At 41.1% G+C, this 13,904-nt stretch overlaps 1 protein-coding gene and 1 long non-coding RNA gene across 3 annotated transcripts in view; one reads left to right on the top strand and one right to left on the bottom strand.

Annotated features, from left to right (window-relative positions):
- The window catches only part of Nin (ninein), a 95,536-nt gene that overhangs the window by 77,626 nt on the left and 4,006 nt on the right, over positions 1–13,904 (top strand). Inside the window, exons 25-28 of one of the 2 annotated variants that reach the window (XM_059278970.1) lie at positions 1,107–1,256; positions 4,885–4,986; positions 9,140–9,337; positions 12,887–13,000. In XM_059278970.1, coding sequence (XP_059134953.1) covers positions 1,107–1,256; positions 4,885–4,986; positions 9,140–9,337; positions 12,887–13,000 — 564 coding nt within the window. Of the gene's footprint in view, positions 1–1,106; positions 1,257–4,884; positions 4,987–9,139; positions 9,338–10,934; positions 11,460–12,886; positions 13,001–13,904 lie in introns of those variants that run through there. The other variant, XM_059278972.1, reaches the window with a different exon arrangement.
- Positions 1,053–13,904, bottom strand: part of LOC131923804 (uncharacterized) — a 35,428-nt gene continuing 22,576 nt past the window's right edge. The window contains exon 3 of the long non-coding RNA XR_009382724.1: positions 1,053–1,170. This is a non-coding gene — a long non-coding RNA (uncharacterized LOC131923804). The remainder of the gene's footprint in view (positions 1,171–13,904) is intronic.

The following is a 13,904-nucleotide window of genomic DNA, read 5'->3' as shown; positions in this document are numbered from 1 at the left end:
TAAGCGAACTGTTTGATGTGGTCCAAACAGTTCTTAGCTGTAGATTTGAGTATCCTGTTCTGGCAGACCTATTCTAAGAATGAATAATTTTTCCTTTACTTATATATAAACTTATCTTTATACATTTAAACTTTTTTCATTCTATATAGGCAGTTCTATATTAAAATACATCTGTGACTTTAGCTCTCATATCAAAAGTACAGACTCATGGAAATTATGACATCCATATATTCCTCATTCAAACTGGTTAGCTGCCCAGACCAATAACAACAAAATGGCAAAATCAGACACAGATCTTATGGGTCTGCCTAACCCTTCATAAGAGAACACTTGGTGCCCCTTCCTAGAGATTCAGCATTTCAAGGTCAGAACTTTTTTTTTTAAGTTTTGGTAACCGCCCAGTTGACACTTGATTACCTGTGCTGTTATCAGCCAGTTAACCCTCGTCAGCACCTCTGCTGTGAAATGCCCTCAAGAATCATGAATTTTCCTTTAGAATACCTACTATGTGCAGGAATTCTGCTGTTCCTGAAGCTACAGTGGGAATAGTCCCCATCCTGCTGGAACTATGTAGCAGATGTAATACATGTATCCAGCAGCAGACTCAAACAGAGTCAACGGGACTTGCACCTCAGCCACCTCTCAGAGTTCTGCCCATGGCAGAGCTAACGAACCCAGGACTGCCACCCCCATTTGCTCGGCAGTTCCGCCATACTCACTCTTGGCTCCTGGGAGCGTGGCTGGCCCAGAGGTCTCCTCTTATCTGTCTTGCCCTTACCATGTTGAGTTTGTAAGCTTAACCAGATTTATCTAGAAAGAATGTTTAGAAATAATTTTAAAAGGAAGAAAGGAAGGAAGGAAGGAAGAGTAGGCTTCAAGAATTAAAGAATCCTGTCTTGTTGTGTTGCCCAGGCTGATTTTAACATTTGAGCTCAAGAGATTCCCCTATCGCTCTCTGGTAACTGGAACCACAGCCCTCTACCACCTTGCTCAGCAAAAATCGTGTTTTGAATTCCATGGAACCCAAGTAGTAAATAAAAGCTTGCCTCCTCTGCCGTTTGTTTTCCTGGCTGGGTGGTTATATAAGCATTTCTTCCTCTTACTAGGTCCGTCAACTGGAATCCAACCTTCTTCCCATCAAACATCAGAAACAACTCCACCAGTCATGTGCTGTGAAACCCATAGAACAAGAAAAATTGGTTTTAAAGAGAGAGTGTGAGCAGTCTCAGAAAGAACAATCTCCTAACAGTAGGAAGGTGGGTTTTTCAAGTGTAACCACACACCTGTGCTCTGACAAGTGTGTCCCTAATGTGTGCTTCTTGCCACGGGTGGCTGGCTTTGAGCCCTCCTCAGATCCTCTGATGCCTTCATAATCTTGTCAAAACAGTATCATTGTTCTTTTTTTATTGAGTAAAGATTATTTTATTTATTTATTTATTTATTTATTTTGGTTTTTTCAAGACAGGGTTTCTCTGTGTAGCTTTGGAGCCTGTCCTGGGACTTGCTCTGTAGACCAGGCTGGGCTTGAGCTCACACAGATCCATCTGCTTCTGCTTCCCAAGTGCTGGGATTAAAGATGTGCGCCACTACCACCCAGCAGATTTTTTTTAAAAAGGAACAATTTAAGCTTTCAGGAAGAAAACAGTTCACACACACATACACATCACCTTAAAACAATTCATTTTAAATTGTGTGTCCATGTGTGGGTGTGTGCACATGAGTGTAGAGGCCAAAACAGGGTGTCAGATCCCCCAGAGCTGGAGGTATGGGCAGTTATAAGCCACCCAATGTGATTTGTAGGAACCACTCGGGTCATCTAGAAGAGCAGCATGTGCTTCTAACCACTTAGCAATCTCTCTAGCCCCTAAAAACTAGGTTTTAAAAGCAGATACAAAAAAATAAAGAAAGAAAAAAAAAGGAAAGAAAAAGGAAGGAAAGAAGGAAGGAAGGAAGAACGGACAGACTATAAGATGAGAAAGCAGAGTAAGCTGTAGTGGAATATTTGTTTACACTGTGTGAAGATGTGTCACTGTGATTGGTTTAATAAAGAGCTGAATGGCCAATAGCTAGGCAGGAGAAAATAGACAAGACTTCTAGGCAGAGAGAGAAACTCGGGATGAACCTAGGCACAGAGGAGATGCCAGCAAGACACTAAAGAAGTCAGACATATGGTATAGAAGAGAGGTAACCAAGCCATGTGGCAGAATGTAGATTAATAGTTGTAATTAGTTTAATTATAATTATTATATGTTAATTTAAGTTATAAGAGCTGGTAAGCTAAGGCCAAGCTTTCATAATTAATAATAAGTCTCCGTGTCATTATTTGTGAGCTGGCAGCCCAAAAGAAAGTCTGACTACATTTGGCGCCCAGCATGAGCCTCTTTAACATCCCTTGTGGAAGAATTTTTCACTGATAACCTTTTAATAGGCTAGGAATTATTATAAGTAGGCACCATGAAGGCAAATATTTCTCTATCCTGTTTTTGTAAAGATATAGTGAAAAAGCAGTCTTTTAAATCAATCACTATAATAGACCATCCCTTAGGTAATAAAGAAAGCAAGGGAATTACGAGCTGTAAGGAGCCCATCAGCTAAATCACCTTATTTATGGCTCTTAAACCTGTTAACATTCTCCATTTTCCAGATTTTTTCTAATGGCAAATATAGGAGAATTCCAAGGACTGGTCGATTCTTCAATATGTTGAGCATATAGCTGCTCTTGTATCAGCTGTTCTAGTGCCTGTGATTTTTCTGATGTCAAAGGCCATTATTCCACCCACACAGGTTTGTCAGTTAACCATTTCAAAGATAGGATTGTTGATACCTTTGAAAGATCAGCAGCTGTTGTGTCCTGCTTATGTACAACCTGAATGGACTGTGACCATTCTTGATAATACCTTGTAATATTTTTCTCAGAAGTATTCTCTATTTTTGGGTTTGTTTCTGAGATTGGAGGAATGTTAGTCTCTGTTTTCCATTGCTGCAACAAATCACATCCCCATAAATTCATTGCTATCTTAAACACTTATAGCTTTAATATTCCTATCTGTCCTTCTGGTCCCATACACTAGACCCATCTTGGACTTTGTTTTACCTAAAATAAAGTTCCAATTCCTAGAAGTTGAATATTTACCTCCTGTAGAGGCCAGTCTGGATGCCAAGATTTTTGGTGAAATTATTGTTAACATCTATCCCTTTGTCTACTAAACCTTCAATTTCAATGCCATTTATTTGTATTTTTAGCTGTGGTCTTTGATCATTTATAGAAGTTTGCCAAAATATTTGTTTTATGGTCTTTCCTGAAAATTTTATTTTATCTATGGAAGCTGTTCTGGAATCTAGAGCAGTATTGTTTTTAACAACAGGCATTAAGTCTTTTAATTGTTCTGTGTAAGAGTTTCTTCAATGCTGACAGGGAGTGACTGGACCAAATTTGATATTGGGGCCAGCAGGGGAACTCCTAAGGCATTTCCCAATGACAAAGGGTTACCTTGCCTGTCCCTCATTGATCTGCATTCATTAGTCCAATGCTGGCCTTTGCCATACCTTCTGCACGCTCCAGAAGGCTGGGGACTTATATTTGGATTGTCTCTAGAAAAAACATTGTTTCTAGGAATGCCTTGCCTACAGTCCTTTTTCAGATGACCTTGCTTACCCCAATTAAAACTTCTGACATTTTGATTTTCCTTAAAATTTTTAGAAATCACTTCTCCTATCCAAGTAGCATCATGAGCATGAGATCCAATATCAGCTGTTTCTAATCCATATGGGTGTTGATTTTGCCTACAAGGGCCTAGTCATCTTTTTCTATCCTGAATTGTTGGACTTTCTTCTGGGCCGCCAGCTCACAAATAACAACATAGAGACTTATTATTAATTATGAAAGCTTGGCCGTAGCTTAGGCTTGTTCCCAACTAGCTCTTGTGACTTAAATTCACCTGTCTCTACTAATCTACATTCTACCACGTGACTCGGTTACCTCTGCTCTGTACTGTATGTCTGACTTCTTCAGTGTCTCACTGATGTCTCCTGTGCACATAGATTCATCCTGAGTTTCTCTCTCTGCCCAGAAGTCCCAGCTAGTCTCTCCTGCCTATTGGCCATTCAGCTCTTTATTAAACTGATCACAGTGACACATCTTCACACAGTATAAACAAATATTCTGCAACAGTGAGCCATGGGGAGTGCTAATGTGATTTTGCAAAGCTTCTCTGAGGGAATTAAGAAGCTGGAAAAGCCTTACCTCCCAATTAACGTTTGATAAGTATTTAGAAACAAATGTGCATCTAAACTAGAAAGAATCTACTTAGAAAGCCACAAGGAATAGCTTTTTTATTTTTATTTTCCACTCTTAATTATGAAACTAAATGGGTAAAAGCCAAGGTGAAATTTCTGAAAAATGATTATTTTTAAAGCATTAAAGAGAAACAAATGTTAGTAGTCATGGAGAATGTAAGACGGCGTGTGTAGAAAGCTGGGGTCATACTAACTCAAGGGGAGTGGGAGGAGCTGTATTTTCTTAGTAGTTTTTCTAGCTAAGTATGTACTTAGAACTGACGGCACACATGCTCTTGTGGGCAGGGCTACTGTGTTGTAGGGTCATGTGTATTTCTTGCAGTGGGTGGCAGGGAAGTGAAAGCCAGCTGCCCTAGAAAAATCTGGTCTGTGTGAGATGTGGTGGTTAAATCCATATTGCTTAAATGCCAGCTGTGCACTCAATTGTTGTTGGTTTGTGTTCCTTACTGAACTATCTTGGCTTTCTTCCAAGATTAGAGATCTCCTCACACAAATTTATCAAAATAAAAGATAGCAACTCAAATGTTTTTGTCTTTTTAAAAAGTGTTTTGTTGTTGTTGTTGTTGTTTTTGTGTTTTTGTTTAACAGGTCAGTCAGATGAGTTCCCTTGAGCAAGAATTAGAAATGGTTCATTTGGATAACGAAGGTCTGAAGAAGAAACAGGTGAGACTGGACGAGAAGCTAATGGAGGTAAGTTTGAGTAAATGACCTTGATTGTGGAGAATACCTACGAGTCATGTATTAGGCGGGACTAGACATGGCATTGAATTCCTCTCATGAAAGTCTAGTTGCCAGACTTAATTCTTGGGTCTGTCTTCCCAAAATGAACAGACGTTAGAGTCATAGGTGTCTGCACTGCTTTGCAGAATAAAGAATAACTTTAGCTCCAAATGTAAAGACCTGTATACATCAATAAATGCGGATCATGGGGCCTGATACTGTCAAGCTCTCCTGTCATTGTATATGTGACAGTTTCCTGACATACCCTATCTTGCAGTGTTTTTATGATATAATCACTCTCTGTCCACCTGTTCAGACATATGTGGAGATCTGAGAACATCTGAATTTAGGTTCCTTTTCAGCAACTGCCATCCTAGCAGATGTAGCTCAGTGGTGGAGCACCTCCCTTGCATGTGTGAAGCGTTGGGTTGGATTCCCAATGATCAAAAAGCAAACAGTGTCCGAGGCTTATGGCTACACTTGTGGCTCGGCTCTGCCTTGTGAAAGGTAGAGCTGATAATGTTCAGCTGATTTGGAAAACTCACCACTGTGTGTGTGTGTTGGGTCCTAGGAACCACAGCATGCATTCATGTACTATGGCAGGATATGAACAAATGTACAGCCCTCAGTAACTGAAGACTTCATTGAGATGCTTTGCTGTAGGTAGATGAAAAAATAATCTAATATTAAATAAACTATAAAATCTGTAGAAGGAAGTGTTCATAGAATTTATCTTGCTATGCTCTTAAAATAACATATACACACATTTTTGTTTTTCAAGACAGAATTTTAGGAAAGAAGGGAGATACGGAAGTATTTTCTATTTATTTATTTGTTAGTTTGTTTTTTTAAGACAGGGCTTCTCTGTGTAGCCCTGGCTGTCCTGGAAATCGCTCTGTAGACCAGGCTACTCTCAAACTCAGAGATCTGCCTGCCTCTGCCTCCCATGTACTCGGATTAAAGGTGTACGCCACCAGGCCTGGCAAAGTATTTTCTTTATAAAGTTAGATATATGGCAAGGTGGCTTTAATGCTTAGCTTTAAAATAATGTGAAATATGGGCAAACATATCACATTGGCATTTAAATGACCACTGAGATTTCTGAGAATTTTATGTTCTCTAGTTTATCCACTGATGGGCAATTGGTGAATCTATAAGTAGTGAAATCTAAACTGTTTCCTGACAGCATATAATACATGTATTCAAAACTGAGCGTTCAGCCTGTGCTTTGATGTAGACAATGCTTTTCTGATGAAATTACTATAGACTCTGTTGAATATCTGAAGCTGAGCTCTCTGTGTGTGTCTGGTAAGAAACTGAAGGGTGCCAGGGTGTGTGTACTTACTTCTGGACTCTGTCCAAATGCTCTACAGTAAGCTGGTTCTTCACCTCTTTGCCCTAGCCTGGGAAGCCCCCTTCTTCCAGGCAGGCCCCAGTTTCTATTATTAAATGGCTGTCATCAGCCATTTCCTGCCATTCTTTTTCCCTAGTAGTAAATATTTGCTGATAAGGAAAATAAGTGTTCCTGGCACCAGAGCTGAATAAGGAAAAGGCATGAATTTAAACAGTGAGAAGAACATTTCATACACTTTTCTAGCGAAACTCTTATTAGGAGGCAAGACTGAGTTATTAACCCTACAGTTATACAGATTGGATTTTTGTTTTTTCTCCTTTACTTTTCTAAGATGGGATCTAGCCATGTAGCTCAAACTGTCCTTGAACTTACGGTCCCTCTGCTTGAGTCTTCTGAGTGCTGGTACTTCAGGCACATACCACCACAGCTAGTTCCAGATTGGATTTTTAACAGCTCTTTTGACATAATTCACATGCTATGCAATTCACATATTTAAATTATACAGTTGCGCTTGGGGTATGTTTTTACTTCTTAAACTTTGGGGACATGGATAGGACAACTTTGCAGCTTTAACCATTTTTAAGTTTCCAATCCAATGGCTTTAATTAAATTCGCTGTTTCTAAAACCTTTCATCACGCCCCACCATCCTGTTGGGTTGGATTACAGTACGATTGTATGAGGGTGGTAGAGAGTGGCTTTCATGCTGCCTTTTGTATTCACCCACGGGATCCATGTATTCCTCCCTCGCTGGCAGTATTCCCACTTGGCCGGGTTGAGGGGCGGTGAGCAAACACAGAGGTATTCCTGTATCAGCGTCCTTAGGGCCAGGGACTTTGAGAATAGCTTTCTAGATGATTCTTATCCGATATGCATACTTCCTCCAGAGAAGTCTCCCCCATCTCTACAGACTAGTTTTAAGGGTCTAGTGTAATTAAAGATTACAAATTACTAGACTGGGAAATGGAAGGATTTTGGCTTGAAACTGACTCCCATTCCTAGGCTTTTTCAACACTACAGTAGTTGAAAATGCAGTAAGCACTTTGTTTTGAACATTCAAAGATTCACAGACACCTCTACAGTCCTTTATCTGCTGTGTCACTTAGCAGTCCACAGTTTAGAGGGTTGAACAGAAAATGCTTTTCTTCTTTGTGTCCATGCAACAAGGGATTTAACCTCAGATCCTTCGCTTCCTGGATCTGGGCATGGGTAAAGCTAGCAAGTTCACAACCAACGGGATTGCAGCAGATGAGGGTGCAGTTGCAGAATTACAGTCGTAAGGCCCTTTCCTGTAAACCTGACATACAGCAAGAGGTGACTTCGGTTGCTTGTACGCTCTTACTCATGTGCATAATTTGCCCGTTGTTTCTTTTTGTAACTTGCACTCTTCTCCCTCTTCCTGTAACTCCTGTAACTTCCTTTTGTTTTTGTTTTGTCTCTGGCTAACCTCTCCCTAGAACTCAGTGGTTGGAAGTAGCAGAGAAGGGTGCGGTTCTGTGCCCGAGCTAGTGTGTGAAGGTAGATCATGCTCTTCCGGTGACCCTTCATCGCATGGGAACGTCTCGACATTGTGTCCGTCCAGTCTTTTCTGTTGATTAGGACCATTGATATGTCCTTGGGCAAAGAGCCAGTATTCATTTTTCTTTTCATTTTAATTGGAACATGTCTATTTACTTAAGATTTCCCTCAGTATTTAAAGCTTTATGAAGAAAACTACCCCACTGATAGAAATTTGTGGGAACATAATCCACCATATTCTTTATTCATAAATAATGTTGTATTTTCACATCTACAAACAACTAATAATAATATTTCAAAATGGATAATGACCCACCTTAGAGTTTTCGAGTTAAGAAAATGGATAGTGGCTCTGGAACTTCTTAACATTTAATTATAGTTGAGTATGAGAGGTCCTTTCCCTTCCACAAGCCCAGAGGTCCTTTCCCCCAGTTTACTTCTTGCTCATGTGGGTTGCATGCCTCCCATTGGGCCCTGTGTCTGCTGAATGTGTTGACAGATGAAAAGTAGCATGTTCCATTGGCTAAAATGACTTCTCGTCAACGTCTTAAATTTGATTGGCATGTGGATTCACTGTTTCCTTGTTGTTTACAACAAATACTTTTATTCCAGTTCTGGGGTGTTCTGGGCATTCTGTGGGTTCTGTGGGTGTTCTGTGCCCATACTTGCCTATCTTGTTGCTATTTAAGTATATAACAACACATCGGTAAAACTAAGATGGGCTGAAGTAATTGTAGGTACAATATTCTTTTTTAAAATGTTAATTTGGGGTCGGCAGATACGTAGTCACCTTTAAGAATCTTCATGGATGGTAAGGAAAGTGGGAAAAGCTTAAAGCCAAGCCACCCTCTCCATCTTCCTGTCTCACTTTTAACAAAAGGAAAAAGGGCAATTGAATGTTCTAGAATCAAAAACTTAGATATAATTTAGATGTGATATAGATAGATAGATAGATAGATAGATAGATAGATAGATAGATAGATCATAGACTTCATGTCCTTATAGTCACTCAGGAGTGGTGAAGGTCTATTCTTTCAAGTTATAAATTTTTTTTAAAAAGCCTGATCACATAATGTATTATCTCCAAAAGGCAGTGAAAGGACTCTATCCATGCACTTCCACCAGGCTTTGTCCTGTTTCTAAATGATCAGGGGCTAGGAGGCCATGAAGGGACTCTGAGCTCAGTGTTCCCTGCTTGGCACCTTCTTTGGCAGAAGGCCCTGTACTGACCAAGCCTTGTCCTTGTCCTTCAGATGCAGTCCCTGAGGTCCACTGCGACGCTTAGCCCGTCCTCTCGCTGGGATCTGCAGCTGCTCCAGCAGCAGAGCTGTCCAATGGTGCCCAGGGAGCAGTTCCTGCAGCTTCACCAGCAGCTGCTGCAGGCAGAAAGGAGAAGCCAGAACCTGCAGGAAGAGCTTGACAATCGGACCTCCGCAACCAACACACCGCAGGTACAGAGTGCTTCCCCTCCACAGAGACACCCAGATCATCCCCTTCACTTTACCTTGGTTAGAAAAATAAACCAGTCCAAAGGAGGGCACGGAGAACTACTTCTCCATCATTGTTCTGCCTTCCCTGAGATGCACACACACTGAACTATGCCCGGCATTTGCTTTGGTTTTACAGTTCACTTCAAGCCCTCTCTGTTTGTGAGTCAGGCTGCTCAGCATGCTGGGTCTCCTTTATACAGTGGTCTATGACAAAGGATCAAGGCTACTTATACATAGTGCATAGTTGGCCTGACATTCTTCTCTGATGCCCAAAATGTCATAAACTCAGTCCTTGAGTAGGAATCTCTATGGACAGACATTTGCAGTGTTCCTGTACAGTGTGGCCTGCCAAGGTCTGTGGAAATCACAGGTGGGGAGTTTTATAACTAATGATGAACAATGTGTAGTTAGGTAGTGTCGTGTTCTTAGTTATCTAGTTCATTTCACTCAACATTTGGAAGAATCAAGTTTGAAAAAACTGCTTAAATAGTTGTTTCTCTTTAGGACTGGATACATAATCTTTATTTTTCAGAAATTACCTCTTTGTTCTTACCCATTTAATTAAGTTGTAGTTAAGGGTGAGAATTCAAAATACAAAGCTCTTCTTTGCTTATATCTATCAATTCTTTCTAGTTTAGAAATACTTATGTCCTAGTTAATGTTGAATAAGATTTTCCAGTTTCTTGATTCTCTCAGAGGAGCAAGTCACATAAGCCCTCCCCGTGGGCCACTCTGCTTTCTCTTCTTTCTAGTAGACAGCCATGCTGTGCTGTCCACATCTGTCTCTCATTCTTCTCAACAAGACCTTCAAAAAGTCCTTTTGTTTATGGTCTTCAAAACTCGATGTTTTGGGGAGCTTTCTGTCTACCACTCCCCCGCCCAATGTTAGAGTCAGCTTTTTAAATTAAGTCCGCAATGGCGGGCTGTTAAAGAGACGTTCCAACTCTCCACGGAGCGCTTCAACTTCTCAGTATTAAAGGGAAATTTTAAAACAAAAGCTGCCATGATTGAGTCTGAGAGGGAAGCCGCAGTTTTTCCTTGAGTCGTTGAAATCCGAAACCTTGGCTTCTGTTTTTGAAAAGACCTTCTAGTTACTTGGCAAAGATGTGCTCCTTGCCCTTCCGCACACACTGTTTTTAAAGTCTGCTTTTCCTAATCTGCCCATCAATATGAGAGAACTGAAAAACAAATGTCTTGTGCCAATAACTCCCAGTATTAGACAAAAAAATTTTTAAGAAAAAAGAAAGAAATCCTTCAGCCAGAGGAAAGAGTGGACTGTTCAGTACTCGCAGTGGAACGGCCTCTGGGCTTTCTCCTTTTCCGGTTGCTGAGCTGACTCTAATTGGAAAAATACTGCACATTACACAAATCTGCACAGTGCCTGTGTGTGGAGTGAGGGGTTTCTCCTGTCTTTGTATTGCTTTGCTTATACATGTAGTGTGACTGTGTGTGCTTCTGAGAGTGTGTTTGCATTATAAGTGTGTAAACTTAGACCCCCTAAAAACAAGCCATAATCTTGACACCAGGGTGAAGTATACCACTTGCCTCCTTTCTCTAGGCCTTGCTACCGGAGCAGCGAGCGGTGCATGCAGATTCCTACAGAAGGATTGGGCACCTCTGAAAAAATGGGCTGCTAATGATGGCATTGGTTACCATGACAGTCTCAAATGCACACGCACCCCCACCCACACGTGCACACACACACTCCACACAGACATGAGCTGGGACATGTTGGAATCAAGTGCTCTTTCAAATTACTCAACTGTTAAGCCTTCACAGTATTTTCTCTTATTTATGTAGACATGATAGACTTTGTGAATCAGTCACAAACTTTAGCTTGTGACAAACCAGTTTGTTTATATGGTTTAAAGAGTGGATTTAAGATTCTTGAAAGGATATATTCTATATATATTTTCTCATTCCGTATGTTGTAATTATTTTTAAAAGAAGGTACTACTTTTATATATATATGGAATTTGAAGAAAATCAGGGTTATTTATACTGCTTTGTATAAAATGTATCATACTTTTTTGACAGAAAAAAAGGAAAATTTTGATGCAACAATAAAGACAATTTAAATATATGACTGTCCTCTGTTTTTCTTCTGTTGAAATACTCAGTGTTCTTTGAATTATCTGCTACTGTGGTTTTCTATTTTGATTTCTTGAAACAAGCATTATTCACTATGCATAAACCTTAAAAAGCCATTATACTTTTTAAAGTATAGGCTTTAAAAAAAAAAAAGCCAGACATCTAAGGCCCTATTTACTTTGTATATGAAGCTTTACCAACTACAGATTTTGTCTTCAAATTGGTGACATGGTCTAGTGCTATTATTTAAATCCAAGCAAATAATGGGTTTCAACTCATGTTTGAGCATCCTGCATTCTTTTCAAAATATGCCTTTTAAGAAACATTTAGCTGTCACCCAATTGTTAACACCTGAATCACAATAATAATAATTAGTAATAATAATCTTTTTTAAAATTTATTTATTATTCTTTTATATACAGCAGTGTTTTGCCTGCATGTATGTCTGTGTGAGGGTGTCAGATCTTGGCGTTACAGACAGTTGTGAGCTGCCATGTGGTTGCTGGGAATTGAACTCAGGACCTCTGGAAGATCAACCAGTGCTCTTAACCTCTGAGCCATCTCTCCAGCCCTGTAATAATAATCTTAAGGACCTGAAGCACCTTCTGAAATGTGCAATTCCTGGTGAGGGCATTTTGTAAGCGAGGGTACGGGCAGTCTCATCTCTCTCAAGGTCATTCGCTTCCTAAACTCATGTTCTCCCTATCCCATCCTTGTATGAGAAGGAGAGGAAAGGCCACGCCTCTTCCTGTCCTGTGGTTTTTATCAGGAAGGAGAGGGAAGACCACGCCTCTTCCTGTCCTGTGGTTTTATCTGGGTTGGATGTCTGAGATGTCTCACTTCTAGTCTGCACTGATGATAAATGCATCCCCGAATGAGATGTTTTCTTCACACTGACAAGCCCCTGGAAAACAGCTGAGGAGGGTCACTGGCAGGAAGAAGCTGATTACCATGAAGGAAAACTAAACTTTGATGGTCGCCAGTCATTTCAAAGGAAAAATGAGAGGCATGTGTTGGAAGCTGATCAGAAACATTAGGCAACCCCCAATGACCCCAGTGTTCACAATGTTCAGAGGCCCCCGGCACTGCAGAGACCCACGTCACAGTGGACGGTTGGCCACTGTGCTTTGATTTAGAGTGCACGTGGGTATTGATTATGGGTTTAAGAATCTGTTCAGGGGATGGTGGTACAGCAGGTAAGAGTCTTTGTTTCTTCCCTGGCTCCTCTGTGATGGGGATGCTTGTCTTACAAGTTCAACCCGTGCAGCGCCCAGAACTCCCGTTTCCTTGGAAATCCCTCCGTCTGGTTTCGCACGCAAAGCATCGGCTGAGCTTTCTCTATTTCTGATGGGGAGAGTAACTACTAGTGAGGCGTGACTTTCAAATGATAATGCACTTTTCTCTCCCTCCTCTCCTTAGGGAAGCCAGGAACACCTTGTAAATCTCATGGAAGAACGAATGATAGAAGTTGAACAAAAACTGAAGCTGGTAAAAAGGCTCCTTCAAGAAAAAGTGAATCAGCTCAAAGAGCAGGTAAGTCTCCTTTGTCACCTCTGCTGTCCTGACAGGCCAGTGTGTGTGTGTGTGTGTGTGTGTGTGTGTGTGTGTGTGTGTGTGTGTGTAAGCCACTTTTGTCCCCTCTGCTGTCCTGACAGTCCAGTTTTTATGGCTGTATGGGTGTGTGTATGTGTGTGTGTGTGTGTGTGTGTGTGTGTATGTGTGTGCGCGCGCGCGCGCGCGCGCGCGCGCGCGCACGTACCTGTGTATATGTGTGCATGCGTGTGTGCGGGTAGGTGTGTTATTCCTCAGGAGCTATCCACCTTGTTTTTGAGAGGACCTGGGTCTCTCTGATTAGGCTAGGCCTGTGTCCTCCTCAGCATGGGAACTGCCACTGTGCACGCTCACTGTCCCCAGCTTTTTTACGTGGGCGCTTGGGCTTTGAGTCAGGTCCCACACTTGCAAGGCCTAGCTTTACGGCCAAGCTGCCTCTCCAGTCCCAACATTCCACACGTAACTCCAGGTTTTGGCTCCTTTTGTCATTGTTGGGTTTTTTGTTTATTTTTTGTTTTTGTTGTTGTTTTGTTTTTTGAGACAGGGTTTTTGTAGCCCTGGATATCCTGGAACTCACTCTGTAGACCAGGCTGGCTTTGAACTCACAGAGATCCGCCTGGCTCTGCCACCCAAGTGCTGGGATTAAAGGCATGCACCACCACCGCCCAGCAAGATTCTGTATCCTTCTATTGCTGTTAATTTGTGTTGTTAATAAGAGTTAATTCTGCTGATAATGTCTAAAGAACTTAGGAATCACTTTTTTTAAGCCCCCAAATATGAATTCTGTATTCTACCTTTCTTTCCTAAAGCTCCTTCGAGGCCTCTTTGTTCACAGTTCTATAAATGTGTATTTGCTAACGATGGCTTGTATCCAAAGTGTTCCTAA

This window comes from Peromyscus eremicus, chromosome 14 (genome assembly GCF_949786415.1).
Source record: "Peromyscus eremicus chromosome 14, PerEre_H2_v1, whole genome shotgun sequence".
Classification (NCBI taxonomy): domain Eukaryota; kingdom Metazoa; phylum Chordata; class Mammalia; order Rodentia; family Cricetidae; genus Peromyscus; species Peromyscus eremicus.
The sequence above is the reverse complement of the archived record's forward strand: the minus strand, read 5'-3'. Positions and strand labels throughout refer to the sequence as shown.